This window comes from Hippoglossus hippoglossus, chromosome 3, assembly GCF_009819705.1.
Source record: "Hippoglossus hippoglossus isolate fHipHip1 chromosome 3, fHipHip1.pri, whole genome shotgun sequence".
NCBI classification, from domain to species: Eukaryota; Metazoa; Chordata; class Actinopteri; order Pleuronectiformes; family Pleuronectidae; genus Hippoglossus; species Hippoglossus hippoglossus.
The window spans coordinates 8,228,587-8,244,286 of NC_047153.1; the positions used below are offsets into that span (position 1 = coordinate 8,228,587).

At 39.8% G+C, this 15,700-nt stretch overlaps 2 protein-coding genes and 1 long non-coding RNA gene across 3 annotated transcripts; 1 reads left to right on the forward strand and 2 right to left on the reverse strand.

Annotated features, from left to right (window-relative positions):
• The first annotated feature begins 345 nt into the window (after window positions 1-345).
• On the forward strand, window positions 346-10,990 carry ace2 (angiotensin I converting enzyme 2). The gene is made up of 18 exons (XM_034581345.1): window positions 346-714; window positions 804-962; window positions 1,085-1,178; window positions 2,260-2,403; window positions 2,612-2,727; window positions 3,420-3,525; window positions 4,598-4,695; window positions 5,288-5,460; window positions 6,735-6,961; window positions 7,575-7,719; window positions 7,911-8,009; window positions 8,485-8,607; window positions 8,724-8,902; window positions 9,274-9,332; window positions 9,484-9,581; window positions 9,673-9,789; window positions 10,127-10,321; window positions 10,410-10,990. Exons 1-18 carry the CDS (start codon window positions 523-525, stop codon window positions 10,510-10,512), a joined length of 2,427 nt encoding a protein of 808 aa, XP_034437236.1. The 5' UTR covers window positions 346-522; the 3' UTR covers window positions 10,513-10,990.
• Window positions 469-5,447, reverse strand: LOC117759284. Its single transcript, XR_004613455.1, has 3 exons — window positions 5,266-5,447; window positions 2,195-2,320; window positions 469-588 (listed from the first exon to the last, which is right to left on the reverse strand). It is a non-coding gene; the product is annotated as an uncharacterized LOC117759284 (long non-coding RNA).
• On the reverse strand, window positions 10,990-15,194 carry il1fma (interleukin-1 family member A). The gene is made up of 7 exons (XM_034581346.1): window positions 15,075-15,194; window positions 14,844-14,956; window positions 14,207-14,303; window positions 13,349-13,712; window positions 13,088-13,213; window positions 12,808-12,938; window positions 10,990-12,134 (listed from the first exon to the last, which is right to left on the reverse strand). The coding sequence occupies exons 1-7, from the start codon at window positions 15,084-15,086 to the stop codon at window positions 11,913-11,915; spliced, it is 1,065 nt and encodes a 354-aa protein (XP_034437237.1). The 5' UTR covers window positions 15,087-15,194; the 3' UTR covers window positions 10,990-11,912.
• Between the last annotated feature and the right edge of the window lie 506 nt (window positions 15,195-15,700).

A 15,700-nucleotide genomic window follows, 5' to 3' on the forward strand; every position in this document is an offset into this window, starting at 1 on the left:
TGCCATTAAAAAAGAAAATAGATTCAGTAAGAAATCAGAGTTTATTGTTTTGCATTCAAAAGAAACAAGGAATAGAAAGTATATTGTCCATGTTTTGCTCATAATTTATTGTTTTTGGTAAATTGCCGTCATATAAAGTTTATTTCCACTGGATTCACTCACAACATGTGGTCGTCTTGATTCATTGCTTTTCATTTAACCAAAAGGTTTTGAATTTTGTTCTCATGTTAACATGTTTACAACCAACAGAAGAATGAATAGAGCTCATTCTACACAACTGACTGACTGAACATCTCTCACAGGAGATTAAGTGTCGATTTGCAACTGATAATCTTTCAAAGTATAACGCACAGTTTCAGTGGAGACGCTCAATGTTCTTTCTGTAAATGAAAACTCAGATACACCCTCGGTTATGGCTCTGGCGTCCAAAGGCCAAGGCGGCACAGAAGGTTGTTGAAACTGTATAACAGTAGTGTCCCACCTTCTCAGAGTTAGTGTGTGTGTGTGGACAGAGCTGAAGCCATGACGGTGTCAGCTCGGATTCTTGTAACGTTGCTGGCCTTGTCCTGCTTCGTCTCTGCTCAGGACCTGGAGAATAACGTGAGGGAGTTTCTGCGGAGGTTCGACAAAGAGGCCACGCAGCGCATGTACAATTACTCTCTGGCATCATGGGCCTACAACACGGACATCTCGAAGGAGAACTCGGACAAGCTGGTAAGCACCGGGAGAAACATCCTGAAGTTTCCCAAAGATACAGATGCAGTGACATAATTTTTGAATCATCTTGTTTTCACTCCCTGCAGTCACAAGAGGGGCAAATCTGGGGCCGTTTTTACACTCAGATGTCAGAAGAGTCCCTGAAATTCCCCATCGACCAGATCAAAGATCCAGAAATCAAACTGCAGCTCATCTCCCTTCAGGACAAAGGCTCCGGCGCTCTGTCCCAGGACAAGGCCGCACACGTGAGACTGCTGCTCGACCTAAATGTCTTATTTTACAAACATTCGTTCAAGCTGTTAAAAGCCGCAGTGACTCTTATTCTGTCACCAGTGTGTTCGTTTCAGTTCACATTCTTCTTTTGCAGCTGAGTAAAGTCATGAGTGAGATGAGTACAATCTACAGCACCGCCACAGTGTGTCTGATGGACGACCCCCTGAACTGTCAGACTTTGGAGCCAGGTACGCTCGGTTAATAAAAACGTTTATGGCTACGTGGCTGCCTGCTGCTGTCAGCCAGTGGAAATAGAGCAGTTTATAATTAACACTGTCACTGAGAAAAGGAAAGTGGCTTTTCTTAAAGTGTTTGAGTTGATACTTTATTTCATTATGGGAATTATGTTACTGTGATTTTTAATCCTTTGAATTTAAACTCTGACAGCAGCAAAACAGGATCACAGCTACATGGTGGAAAGAAACAAGTGTGATGTTGAGATACCTGTCTTGAGTATTTTGATAATTTTATGCTAATTTATATTTATACTCTATTCAATTTTAGAGTTGAAATATTATTATTATAATAACCGACATCTTAAGTTGGTTTTCATATCGATATTTTACATCTAAAGAATCAAGGTGATGAGATTAAGTCTTAACTGATGGTGGACGGTAATTTTAGTGTTGTGACCCCTCACAAAAAATCCATACATGCTCAGGTTCATCACATTTGCCTTTAAACGTCTCGGATGGTTTAGGGTTAGGTAGGATAACTGTTAAATAACTGCTCAAGAGCCAGTGAGGTCAAATTATCCAATTTGTCACCACAACAACAAATTGAAAAATTTATATTGATTTGTAGGTAGATTTGTTTTCAACAGATCTTAAAATGACTTTAAATTGTAACAGAGCATTTTGTTAATGTTGTATATACTCTTTATTTTCTTCATTTAACTTTCATTTAACCAGGAAGGTCCCATTGAGATACAGTATCTCTTCTTTCAATGAGTCCTGGTCAAGTTGACAAGTTTGAAATATTAAATATAAGAAGGGACAAATTACACACACACACACAAATAGATTAAAAACAAAGAACATACATAAAAACAGGAATTAAGTAATTATTGAAATTAAAAAGCACATGTTGAAAGCAATGACATTGTTCTATGAAAACTAATATTAACTATTATCATTTTTAAAGATTATTTTACTCACTTTCTAACATACAGTGGGGGAAGAAGTACTGAGATATTTCACTTTACCTTCACTTGAGAATATAAAGACAAACATTTACCTGAGATCGTCACTGACTTGCCTCTGTTCACAGGCCTGGAGCACGTGATGTTCAACAGCCGAGACTACGCCGAGCGCCTGCACGTGTGGGAGGGCTGGAGGAGGGAGGTGGGGAAGAGGATGAGGCCCCTGTACGAAGATTATGTGGATCTGAAGAACGAAGCTTCCAAACTAAACGGTGAGATGTTCAAAAGAGAAATATCTTGTCTAGTATATATTATTTAGCACTTATATCTGTACTTGTACTCCTGAATGGGAGGACGGGTGACATAAGGACATATAATAATAATAAGGATAATAAAAACTCCAGAAAAAAACTTTTGTTAAAAACATAGTTATTTTTACACTTTCTTAATCTTTTTCCCTCCGACTCTTGACACTTTCAGGTTTTGAAGACTACGGATCTTACTGGAGATACAACTATGAGACGATCGAGGAGGATCCTCAGTACAAGTACACAAGAGACCAGCTCATGGGAGACGTGCGTTCAATATACAAAGAGGTACGTCCAGTGTCCGTCCATGTCTGCTGCTGTGGCTCTGCGATGGATGTTGTGTAAAAATAGTTATCAAGCTACTATGCCAGGGTTTGTGATGTCACAAACCTCATCAACCAATCCTGGCAACTTGTGGGTGGGGCTCAGCAGCTGGAAAGGTTCATTTTAAGACAAACCTATTGAATCTGATATTTTGAGGAACAAAGAAGAGTTTTAGAGGGCGTAATAATAACATGCTGGCCAATTAAAATTTATGTCTGAAACACAAAAAATTCCTCCTCTCTGTCCTTAATTAATTTTCACACTCTAGACAACTGGCTTGAAATAATAATTCTAGGTTTGAACTTGATGAGAAGCAACGTTACTACAGGTAATTTAATTCAATCCAAATATCCCAGAACAGTGTGTTAAATATAAAGAGGACAAAGGAAAGATATCCTCGTTTATCCGACTGTTATTCAAGATTTTCGGTAGAAAGTGGAACTTTTTGCTTCTTTTTGCTTCTCGCTATGCAAACTTTGTGTATTTCCTTCTGTACGTAACCTACTTTTTCAGAAGATGGTATATTTTTATGATCACTACATCTATCTCTTCTATGACCAAATTGACATTTACATTAAAATATATTTTTTGGAATGTATATTTGACATAAATTCAAAACTGGATAAATATAATGGAGACTAACTGTTTTTTCTTAGATCCTGCCATTATACAAGGAGCTGCATGCCTATGTGAGATCCAGGCTCATTGAGGTCTACCCAGGACACATTGATGCAAAAGGACCTCTGCCAGCCCACCTGCTGGGTAGGATGAGGATTTCCATTTTCAGAATAATGTCACAGGCTTAAAACTGGAAACATGAATCCTTCGGATATCACCGTTCTTTATTTCCCCTCTTTTTTTAATCTAATAATTATTGTCTTTTGCTGTAACTTGTTGATTTGTGGCAGAAATGCATCCCAGTGAGAAAACAAACATCACATAGTCAACAGCTTCATGAGAGACATATTTCTTGAAATATTCTTATATTGATATATGACTAAAGAAATAAAAAAAAAACACCCTCACAATGTTGGAGAAAGTGAAAAAAATCCTGTATCCACCCCTTCGATCTGATTGGCCCTAAAATTGAATGGGTTCATTAAGTTTTGTAAAAAAAAATCCTACAATTACACAAACAAACAAAATTATCTTACAGGATGTGAAACGCTGCAGTTAAGAATTGTACATGTTAATATCACATCATAAATAAAACAGCTGTAGAGCAGAGAGATTCAAAATGTTCATGTACGTGTTCAGATCCAGTCGAGAACTGAAGTATGTCTCCCTCTGTTGTCCAGCAGCTCGTATCACTGCCCCCGTTTGTGTTGGATTGAAGGGAATGAAAAAGTGTGTGAAATGAACTTTAAACTTGTGTTTTAAATGTGTGAGTTGATTATATTTTAGAGACATTACTCTGACCTCCGGGGAAATAATATAAACACTGTTACGGAGGGGAAAAAGAAATGCATCAGATGTAATCTAATGCATAGTGAGCTCTTCCAAAACAGGGGTTTCCAAACTTTTTCGCCCTCGACCCCCACGTCTCAGTGTTTCCTGGGGTTAGCTTGGTGGTTCTGTAGTTTAATCTGCAACTGATGCTTTTGCTAATTTAATTCAATCACCTCAGGATACATGTGCGGAAAAAGGAAATCTAAAAGCTGGTGACATTTGTTGTATTTCCTTGGTTTTATTTTAAATGTAACTACTGTCTGTTAATTCTTTGTATTATGGCTAAAATACACTATTTGGAAAATAAATCACTTTACAGCTACGTACATCTGAATAAGACCAACTGTGGTAAGGAGAAAACTAACCTGTTGTGTTGATTATCCAGGTGACATGTGGGGAAGATTCTGGACCAACCTGTACCCTCTGACTGTCCCCTACCCTGACAAACCAGGTATTGATGTCAGTGAGACTATGGTGAAGCAGGTACGTCACAATTTAAATGGTCTGTAATTGTACAGTGTTTTTCTAGTCAATGTGCATCTATGTGCAGCACTTCCTCTATCAAATATCACATTCAGTATTTTGCCCAAGGACCCTTTGGCATGTAGAATGGGGGAGACTGGGATTGAACCGCCGACCTCCTGGTTATTGGATGACCCGCTTTACCTCCTGACCCACAGCCTGTTTTACGTATTATATTTTAAATAACAGTAGATAGGTATACATGTGGATCATATCTTTAATGTGGTGCATTAAATGAAACAGAAAAAGAAAGTACTCTATCTATCTCTCAGGAGGTAGAGAGGGCCGCCCACGAACCACAAAGTCGGTGGTTCATTCCCAGGCTACTCCAGTTTGCATTCCAAAGTGTCCTTAGGCAAGATACTGAACCCCAAATTGGCTCTGACAGCTGTGCCGGCAGTGTATGAATAGTGCACTGCGTATGGAGGAGTTGTAGGAATGTGTGTGTGAATGAGTGAATGCGACTTGTACTGTAAAGTGCTTTGAGTGGTCAATAAGACGAAAGCCCTATATAAATAAAAGCCCATTTACCAAATGTCAACTGAAATTTCAGGGCTGGAGTGAAATTCGTCTTTTCAAAGAAGCAGAGAAGTTCTTCATGTCCGTGGGCCTGTACGAGATGTTTCCGAACTTCTGGAACGACTCGATGCTGGTGAAGCCTGAGGACGGACGCAAGGTGGTGTGTCACCCCACAGCCTGGGACATGGGGAACAAGGAAGACTTTAGGTACTTTTTTTATATTAATGCACATATTTTACATGAAGTACAATCTTGAGACTAAAACGCTGGGGGAAGTTCACAGCACAATAGAAAAAACAGGAAAAAAAACAGAATGAAGTTCAAGAAATTATAAGATAGAAGATGTATGACTAATTACATTTTTTTGCCATCATAACCTGAAATAACCCCAATCAGCAACAGTCACTCGACTCTCCGAGGGACCGTTCTTGCTGCACATCATTGTAAACCTTGTTAATTATTAACACAAGTATATTAATATTTTATTTTGTAGATCATAGATATGATAGTAGTGTAATATCATTATCATAATTATAATTATATTGTTAGACAAACACAATGTTAACCATTCACCACACACTCACTCACACACACACACACACACACACACACACACACACACACACACACACACACACACACACACACACACAGGGTATCTTAAAGGTTCTGTGTGAAGAAGTTAGTGACATCTAGTGGTGAAGTTGCATGTTGCAATTGAACATCCCTCACCTCACCCTCCCCTTCCAAACATGACAGAGAACTTGTGGTGGCCTTCAGTTGTTATAAAAACTCAAAGGGTATTTAGTTTGTCCAATCTGGGCTACTGTAAAAAACATGGTGGCCTCCGTACAGAGGACCCGCTCCTAATGTAAATATAAAATATTTAAATATAAAGGGCCCATTCCAGGGTAAAGAAAACAACAATTCATACAATTTAGATGAAACACACTAGTGAAACATCACAAGGAGTATTTTATATTCAATTTCTGCCAATAGATCCCTTTCACCTAAATCGTACACACTGGACCTTTAAACACAAGCGCCTCCTTTTATGAAGAACACGAGATCCATAAAGATGAACTTACTGGAACAATTGTGTTGATTAATTTCTGAGTCCTTCTGATAAAGAAAGCCAAGGTCTTAATGTTGTCAAACATTAATGATTATGCCCCAACATGAGCTCTTCTGCAGGATCAAGTGTCTGTGGCAAGGTTTGTTCAACAGGTTTTAAAATACAACTCTTCAGTTAAAATGACTGAATAAAACTTATTCTGCCTGAAACCATGTTACTTCACCTGTGTCCACAGACCAGAACTTGATTATTTTATATATTTTATTGGGCCTTGGTGAATGTGACTCATCAGTAACTTGTTATTGAGGGTGTTTTATTGGTGCAGTAGATCTGATATGGTATCATGTCATGTCTGCATCAGACTTCATAACCGCTGACATCAACACTTCTCCCGTGATGTGTTCAGGATCAAAATGTGCACCAAGGTCAACATGGAAGACTTCCTCACTGTGCACCACGAGATGGGCCACAACCAATACCAGATGGCCTACCGCAACCTGTCCTACCTCCTGAGGGACGGAGCCAACGAGGGGTTCCACGAGGCCGTCGGAGAAATCATGTCCCTTTCTGCTGCAACGCCCAAACACCTGCAGAGCCTGGGCCTCCTGCCTGCTGACTTCACTTACGATAAAGGTAAAATTGAGAGATGTAGAAAACACTGTCAGTTATTGACTAACCCTCCAAAACATTAAAGCTGCTATAATCAATAGTTATATAAGAAAATTAGACAAGTGAACCCATAGAGAATAATCACAGACACGTTGACTCCTGTCAAATGTATGGAGCTTTTCTAGTATCTTTCAGCTGATTGTTTTGGTTTTCTGGAAACTTTTAGCATGTTTCCAGCAGCAGGCAGCTGTTTTCAACAAAAAACTTTAGCTGCTGAAAAGCAAGATCTTTCCTTCAATAAACGTAAGCTTGGACCAAAACAGAGACATATAAAAACACTTTAGAGCACATACCCCGGTTAGGGCCCAACTTTCCCTTTAAATTCAATCTCTGGGAAATATGGAAAAATTTCAAAAAACATCCAATCTCAAAAAAATGGATCTGCCCCCTGATCAGGATCCGTACCAACGTTTAACGGCTCTGCAGGATGCCCACTGAAACATCCCAAGAAGAATACTATTCCTCTGTTTCCTTTTTAGACAGAGCTCAGAGCTCAGCCACTCAAACGACATTGAGACCAGAAACACACGTCTCTCCATCCAGCTCTCACTCTGTTTTCAACGTTTCGTCCTTGCAGAAACAGAGATCAACTTCCTGCTCAAGCAGGCGCTCGCCATCGTGGCCACACTGCCGTTCACCTACATGCTGGAGGAGTGGAGGTGGCAGGTGTTCGCAGGGAACATCTCCAAGGACGAATGGATGCAGCGGTGGTGGGAGATGAAGTAAGCAGAGAGCGTCTGTAAATAATTCACTAGTTTTCAACGTTTACAGGTAAATTATATATAAAATCGACATCACTGTAATTAAAAGTGGACATGCTGCAGACGAGTAAAGTCGTACTTTGTGTTGCGTAAACTTGGCGGCTGCTTCACTGTTACAGCGTCAGTCAGGGCTGACTTTGTTGTCTTTACAGGAGGGAGATGGTGGGGGTGGTGGAGCCGGTGCCGAGAGATGAGACTTACTGTGACCCTCCTGCTCTGTTCCATGTGTCTGGAGACTACTCCTTCATCAGGTGATTCTCCATAACAATACATATATAACAGCTAACTCCAGCACCCTCTCTGGAGAAAAAAATTAATATTTTCTCTAAAGAAAAGATCATAGTGCTCTCTTGATTTTTTAAATAATCAAACAAACCAGTGGAACATGTTCTGTCATAAAACATCGCCCACGTGTGTGTGTGTGTTTGAATGTTAGAGGTGAGTAAAAGGAATCTTTATAAATTAATTTATTGATAATGATATCATATTTAATAATAGTTAATATAGTACAGTCATTGCTTTCAACATGTGGTTTCTATTTACCATCGCTTCGTATGTTTTTATGTATGTAATTTGTTTTTAATCTGTGTGTGTGTGTGTGTGTGTGTGTGTGTGTGTGTGTGTGTGTGTGTGTGTGTGTGTGTGTGTGTGTGTGTGTGTGTGTGTGTGTGTGTGTGTGTGTGTGTGTGTGTGTGTGTGTGTGTGTCTCACTGGCGGTGAATACAGGTACTTCACCAGAACCATCTACCAGTTTCAGTTCCAAAAAGCTCTCTGCGATGCTGCTGGTCACACTGGTGCCTTGTCTTCATGTGACATTACCAATTCTACCACAGCAGGAACCAAGCTGAGGTATGAACAACTTCCTTCCTTTAGTTCTTTTGCTCTATCACATTATATTAGGCTGTCGTACGACGCAGGGATATAAGCATCAGTAATTTATCATCATCATCCATGTTTTCCACCAGGGACATGTTGGAGCTGGGGAGGTCCCAGTCCTGGACCAGGGCCTTGCACACGATATCTGGTGATGTCAAGATGGATGCCCGCCCCCTGCTGGATTATTTTGCAACACTTCACGAGTGGCTGAAGGCAGACAACCAGAAACACAACAGGATGGTCGGCTGGGTGCCAGCAATAGATCCATGTGAGTGCAAAAGATTAATATCACAATATGATAAAACATACAAAAACAAAAAACTAAATGTGGTTGACATAGTTAGGCATTTATCATTTTTATACTGTTATGCGTGTTAGAGATGCTGGTGGGTCGTGTTTGGTTCCTTTGGACAGAGGGATGCTAACTGTTTGCAAAGCTAAGCTAACTATCTCATAGCTGGAACTTAGTATAAATTGTGTTTACACGAAAGTGGAATTCATCTTTATCTTTCCTTCCCCTCTGTTCTTTGTTTTCCTGCACGGCAAATGTATTTGTCATTACTGAGTGTACTGTTTATGTCATGTCATGTTTATGTGATGTTTATTTTATTTATATCATCTAATTACCTTTATTTACAGTTTCCAAGTATGCCATCAAAGTACGAATAAGTTTGAAGGCCGCCATGGGGGACGACGCTGTGAGTATTATTAATCATTATAAATATTGTTGTTTGACGTGTTATTACTGTAGGGTTACATGATTATTACACATGAAATGAAAGTAATTGAAATGTATCTGCAGTGTGTTTGGTATCTTGGCAAACATTCATGTACCATAATGTGTTTCAGTATTCCTGGAACGACAACGAGCTGTACCTGTTCAAGGCCAACATTGCCTACGCTCTGAGGCAGTACTACGAACAAAAGAACGAGACACTTCTCTTCATGTCAGTATTAACTGCGTCAGCCTCAGAGTAAAACGTTTTTTTCTTCCTTTGCCACATCTGTCTGAGGGCTTTTCTCTGTTTGCACCTGCAGGTCAGAGAATGTCCTCACCCACGACGTGACTGAGAGAATCTCCTTCTACATTATGGTCACCAACCCGGTGAATACCTCTGTGTACATCCCAAAGAGTGACTTGGAGGCTGCCATCCGGTGAGGCACCAGAAAATAATGAAAACTTTGTACGGACCAGACGATGAGTCGAGCACAGTTACAACTGGAATGGCACTCATACCTCCTACAAGGCACAACAGTCCCCTTATGAACCCACATTTAATTTCACTAGATCAAATTTTTTGGGGACTTGCACCAAATTGCAATTTTCATCAAGATCCACGAATTATTCTCTGAGATATTAACAAAAATGTTAAAGAAAGTCTCTTAGTCAGGCTTTTATCAAATTTGTAGCAGAAGGATTTGAGTGTGACCTTTCCCTGAAGACATCTAATAGCGATGAGAAATAATAAACCTGTGTTGATATTGATCCCAGGTTATCCAGAGGGCGAATCAACGATGCCTTCCAATTGGATGACAGGACGCTGGACTTCCAGGGTATCCCAGCAACACTGGCCCCTCCTGTGCAGCAGCCAGTGGAGGTGTGGCTGGTGGTGTTTGGGGTGGTCATGGGAGCCGTGGTGCTCCTGGGCACCTACCTCATCATCTCCGGTGTCAGAGAACGTAAAAGGTAAGATTGGCCTCGAGACTCATTTCCCGGGATGTTGGACCATTTACTGTGAGACTGTGAGATGTGGTGTGTCTCCGTGTGTTTGCAGGAAATCTGAAAAGCCAGCCATGGAGAATCCGTACGAAGCAGACAACGAGGGGCAAACCAACAAAGCCTTCGAGGAGAATGATGATGAACAAACTGGATTCTGATTCCACACAGACCAGAGGGAGGGTTTCCTCAGCGCTCATCGACAGTGGACTCAGAGTCACCGTCCAAGAATAAGAAATACAAATTATTTTATAAGGCCTTTCCCTCTTTTACCGATCTCTCATCAAACAACAACATGACAAAATGTGAATATGTGTAAAGGTTGTGTTTGTCTGAAATTCTGACCCTCACTGTTATTGTACAGTCAATACCCGTGTAAGAAAAAGAAAAGTACTCCTAATTGCAGTAAAGTTAGCATATTTACTATAGTTCAAGTAGTGCGCTATAATGAGTCAAAACGTCATAAATATAAGGTACATACAAAATAAGATAAAAGGAAAATAGAAATGTTGTATTTTCAGTTTTATGATTTGTAGAACATTATATTTGTATAATTCATCCTATTCTACTTTATTTCTTACCTCTGTTATGTGGAAATTCAGATATTTTCAGTCTAAGTCAAATTAATGGCGGAATTTATTTATGTTTGTGCTTCTATTTGAATTCATGTATATACTTTATGTCATATAATTAGAAAATACTAAATGAATAAAATGATTATCACATTGCCTGTTTAAATATATTTATATATATATTTAGTTACATACACAAAAAGTTCACTTTAAACAACACACTGCCCTACAACAAAAAATGTTGTTGAAGTCTGGACCAAACATATACACACATACAATTAGATTGTGTTTCCTTTCAACTTCACATAGTTGTAAGAATAATATCTATGCACCTCTGCAATTACAGAATTTGACACAGTGACATTTGGTTCTGTTACTGGACCAGTGGCTCAAACAAAGGAACTCCTCAAATGTTTTTCTTTATTCTAATGTCACCTTCAAGTCCCAAATAAAAGTCACAAGATAATTTTGTATGTTTAAAGGAGACATATAATTCTGATATTCAGGTTGACTAATTTGAGGTATTACATGCGCTGATGTTCACTTTCCTCTCACTGTCGATTGCTGCAGCTCCTCTTTTCAGCCTCTGTCTGAAACACTTGGTTTTAGCTGCTGTCTCTTTAAGGCCTCCCTCCCAATTAAGCTCAGTCTGCTCTAATTGGTCAACCGTTTTCTGGGGGTATGTCAGACTAGCTGCTAAACAGGGATTATGCAAATGTTGGATATCATGATGTCACATGACACGATGAAGTGGAAGTATCGGCTGGACTACTGACAAGACGCTTCGGGAGCTTCAGGAGCTTCAGGAGCTTCAGGAGCTTCAGGAGCTTCAGGAGCAGGGTTTTCTGTGGGAGCTCCCTTTGATGCAGACTTTGGGCTTTTTGACTTTGCAGAACTTTTACATCCCCAAAAAAACAATAAAGCACACAAGTAAAAAGAATAATATGTCTCCTGTAAATGACTTGACTGAGAAGACAAAGACGTCCCCATCATTTCTGAATGATGAAGATGAATGTGTGGTCCTGCTCGCTTCCATCCATGGTTCTCATTGTCACTGGTGAGTCCGAGTTGAGGATTTGGATGAACCATCCGAGGTGCAGCGCTGACTCAAACTTGGTGTGTGCTGTCGAGTCAGAATTCATGTAGAAGAGGAAGGACAGTTTGCTCTCATCGGTCGTGGAAATCCGGCTCAGACTCCGTTTTTCGCACGTCTACAACGACAAAAGTGTGGATGACTTTGCTTTTGGGTATCAGAATTGTCCAAATCAACTTAATCAACTTTAAATAAATTAAAAACACAAAAAATTCCCTTATTGGTTTTAACATCACTTGCCTCTGACTTCTCCTGAAACTGTTGAATGTCAGTTGTTCAATCAGTCAATTATTTTAGTCCAGACCATGGACTATGTATAAAAATCTCCACTTCCTCCCACTACGCAGACATTAAACCAAAGCATTGAATTAATAATTAAAACCCAAATTTGCAGGAAATTGGTACTCGGGCATATATCACTGTGATCAGATCTACTGAAATGACAGAAAACATGTAGTTGGCTTTTTAGTTATGTCCAATGACACAAAGGAGGCAGGATTTCGGGCCTATACTGCAGCCAGCCACCGGAGGGAGCAGTCATGTCGTCCATCTCTAAATAGAGTACGGTCCAGACTATTCCATGAAAGTTTCATGAGTATTTTATGATATTTAATCTCTTTAGGATTACGTCCGGGTCAATTTTCTGCCTGTGTATATTTCCAATATATATATATATATATTACATTTTTGTTCATACAAAGTACTCTATCATTATTACTTTACCCATGACATACCCATGCACCTACAAAATGACTGTGTGACAGGATGATGAATGACATGAATTCTGTTACCTCCACTTGTAGAAACACCCTCTCTTCCTCCTTGTTACACCTGAGGAAGGAGCTGGAGCCGGTGATGTTTAGAACCACTGGTATTCCTCTGAAAGTCACGTTTGACTTGTAGTAGTAGATGGTCATATTCTCTGAACACACACACACACACAAAAACATGTAAAAAACTGTTTATTAGTCCATTCCCCCAACACAGAGAATCATCATTATTTTCGGGATTAAATAAATTAAACTGGAATCATTCAGGTGATTATTTGTGTTGCTGCTGTGGAAGACAAACCTGGATTGGGTGAAGCGTAGATGGATTTCTGTGAGCACAAGGTGCTCAGGTAATTGTGGGTGGCCACATGCTTGATTGAAGCGTTCAACCCTTGAACCTGACTGAAATTGCTTCTTCCTCTTGGAACTGAAAGTAACACAGGGTTTTTATAATTGTACATCCTCTGTGTATATATACTGCATTATTAGATTATGATTGAAGATTATGTGTTTGAGGAGAGGAGAGGAGAGGAGAGGAGAGGAGCGACTAAAACGTACTCACCAAGTGTCACTGTGCTGGACTCAGAGACTATGACAACATCGTTAAAATTACATCCTTCCCCATCACATCCCTGACAGGAACTCTCGGAGCTGCACCCCCGCCCTGCAACTATGGAGATGTTGGTTTGTGTCATGGTAACGATGAGCATGTCCCTCTTCTCCCCGTTCTCCTCACTTTCACCTTGACCAGCATCCCCCTCTGGACACCCTTTCTCACTTTCTTCTCCTACTTCATTCTCCTCCTCCCTCCTCATCTCCATGCAGAAACTGAGCATTGTGGATTCCTTAGAAACTGGATATAAAGTGTTGTCGTCGCCGGACGGCAGCTCCTCGAGCTTCTTCTTCTTTCTCTGCTTGTGCACCATCTAAAGAATAGAGAGAATCAATTTAAATTGTAGTCTCACTTATTAAGGAATTATTGTGGTGTGTAGAAAACACAATATAACAAAAAGGAGGAGTCAAGGAAGAGGTGCGGAGATGGCATCTGAGGCAGAACAACGAGGTTGGAAAGCAATAATCCGCCCAGTGGAGGTTAACTCCAGGGGCTTTATTGCTCAAAGAGTTCGGCATCCATGGAGAAGCCCTGCACCAGACTGTGGCCAATGGCGATGGATCAAGAGGAAAGACCCCAACTAGACCTCAAGAGGTCAGGTCTCACACACCCAGGTCTGATCAGTCTATAGTGGGGCTGCCTTACCAGAGGGCATCATGTGATTCAAAGGCTGCATGTTGAGTGACAGCAGAATTGCTTTCATGCGACACTGCGTCCTGGAGATGCTTTGGTTTTCATCCACCCCCGACTCAAACAGAACAGAGTCTCAAACAGACACTCTGAAGACTATCAGTGTGGAAGACTCACCAGAATCGGATTCCCCTCAGCTAAGATCTCTGCCAACTCCTCCGGTGTGAGATCCTGCAGATCCACACCGTTTATCTGCATCAGCCTGTCCCCTCTCCTGCACGTGTTTGTGATAAATGACACATAGAAGAGCAGTTGAAATTAGTTTGCTTCAGGTGTAATTGACATTGTTAAGTATGAGTCATTACAAAGTGGTATAATATGTTCTGCTGAGTGGTTTATGTTTTATTTTGAAGTCCTCTTTGACCTTGTTTTTGGGCCATATTATTATTATAATCAACATTTATGACTGGACAGTTTCTACTATTTGCTTTTTATGTTCTTTCTATGTTTTGTTTAAACATCACTATCACATCAGCTTTTTTCATTAGATTGTTTGTTTGAGGTTTTTTTGTGATGTTCAGTTGCTTGCATTCATCTTGACATTTATTTTGACCCCTTACAAGTGAGCATTCTGTGGTCCGGGTTATAAATACAATAATTCTTGAATTATATATATATATATATATATATATATATATATATATAATAATATGTGCTTTTTTTGTGCTATATGTGCTCACAATAAAATGTGTCAGACAGTGAGAACATTTTGATTTGAGTGAATGTATAAAAAAACAAACAGTTTGACTTTTACCTGACAAACATTTTCTTCCCAATCCATTTCTTGTACACGTTTTCCACATCATACTGGTGCTTTCCTTCATTGACCTGGTGGACGATGAGCACACCTCCATTCACAGAAGAGTCCTGAGGATTAGAGTAAGACAAACAAACTTCTCATGAACGAGGAGCTTCACAGTCAAATCTTTTAAAATGCACATCACAAATCGTATGGTGTTAGAGGTAGTTGGATTCTGTCACCCACAGTCTGATCCATGGTGCCGGAAGTGTTCGCTGCTTGTGATGCCAAAGACTGAAGCCAGCACCAGTCATGGTGGCAGACTTTAAAAACCCTCTGTGTTTCTGTGCTTCTGCTTTGCGTGAACAGAAGGGGAAGTGTGAGTGAAGGGCCGCTGAGACGAACAGGCACAGGGAACTGGAGTCAGAAGAGGAAGTGAATAAAGCTGAGGAAATCTTTGATAAAAAGATTACACACCTTTGTTGGGGAACAAGAGAAGTGGGATTAATAAAAAATTTTGTATCGGCAACAGAGGCCTGACTTATTAACTGGCTCCTTCATTTTTTTTTTTTTACTGTGATATTTTGGTTTGGATATAAAACTTCATAAGATTGGCAATTTTTGTATCTGGGATATTTTGGGCAATTAAGTACTTTTGTCTTTGCCCACTTCCCTTCAGTCTATCTATCTGTCTATCTATCTATCTATCTATCTATCTATCTATCTATCTATCTATCTATCTATCTATCTATCTATCTATCTATCTATCTATCTATCTATCTATCTATCTATCTATCTATCCTTTTATCTATCTATCTATCCTTCTATCTATCCTTCTATCTATCTATCTATCCTTTTATCTATCTATCTAT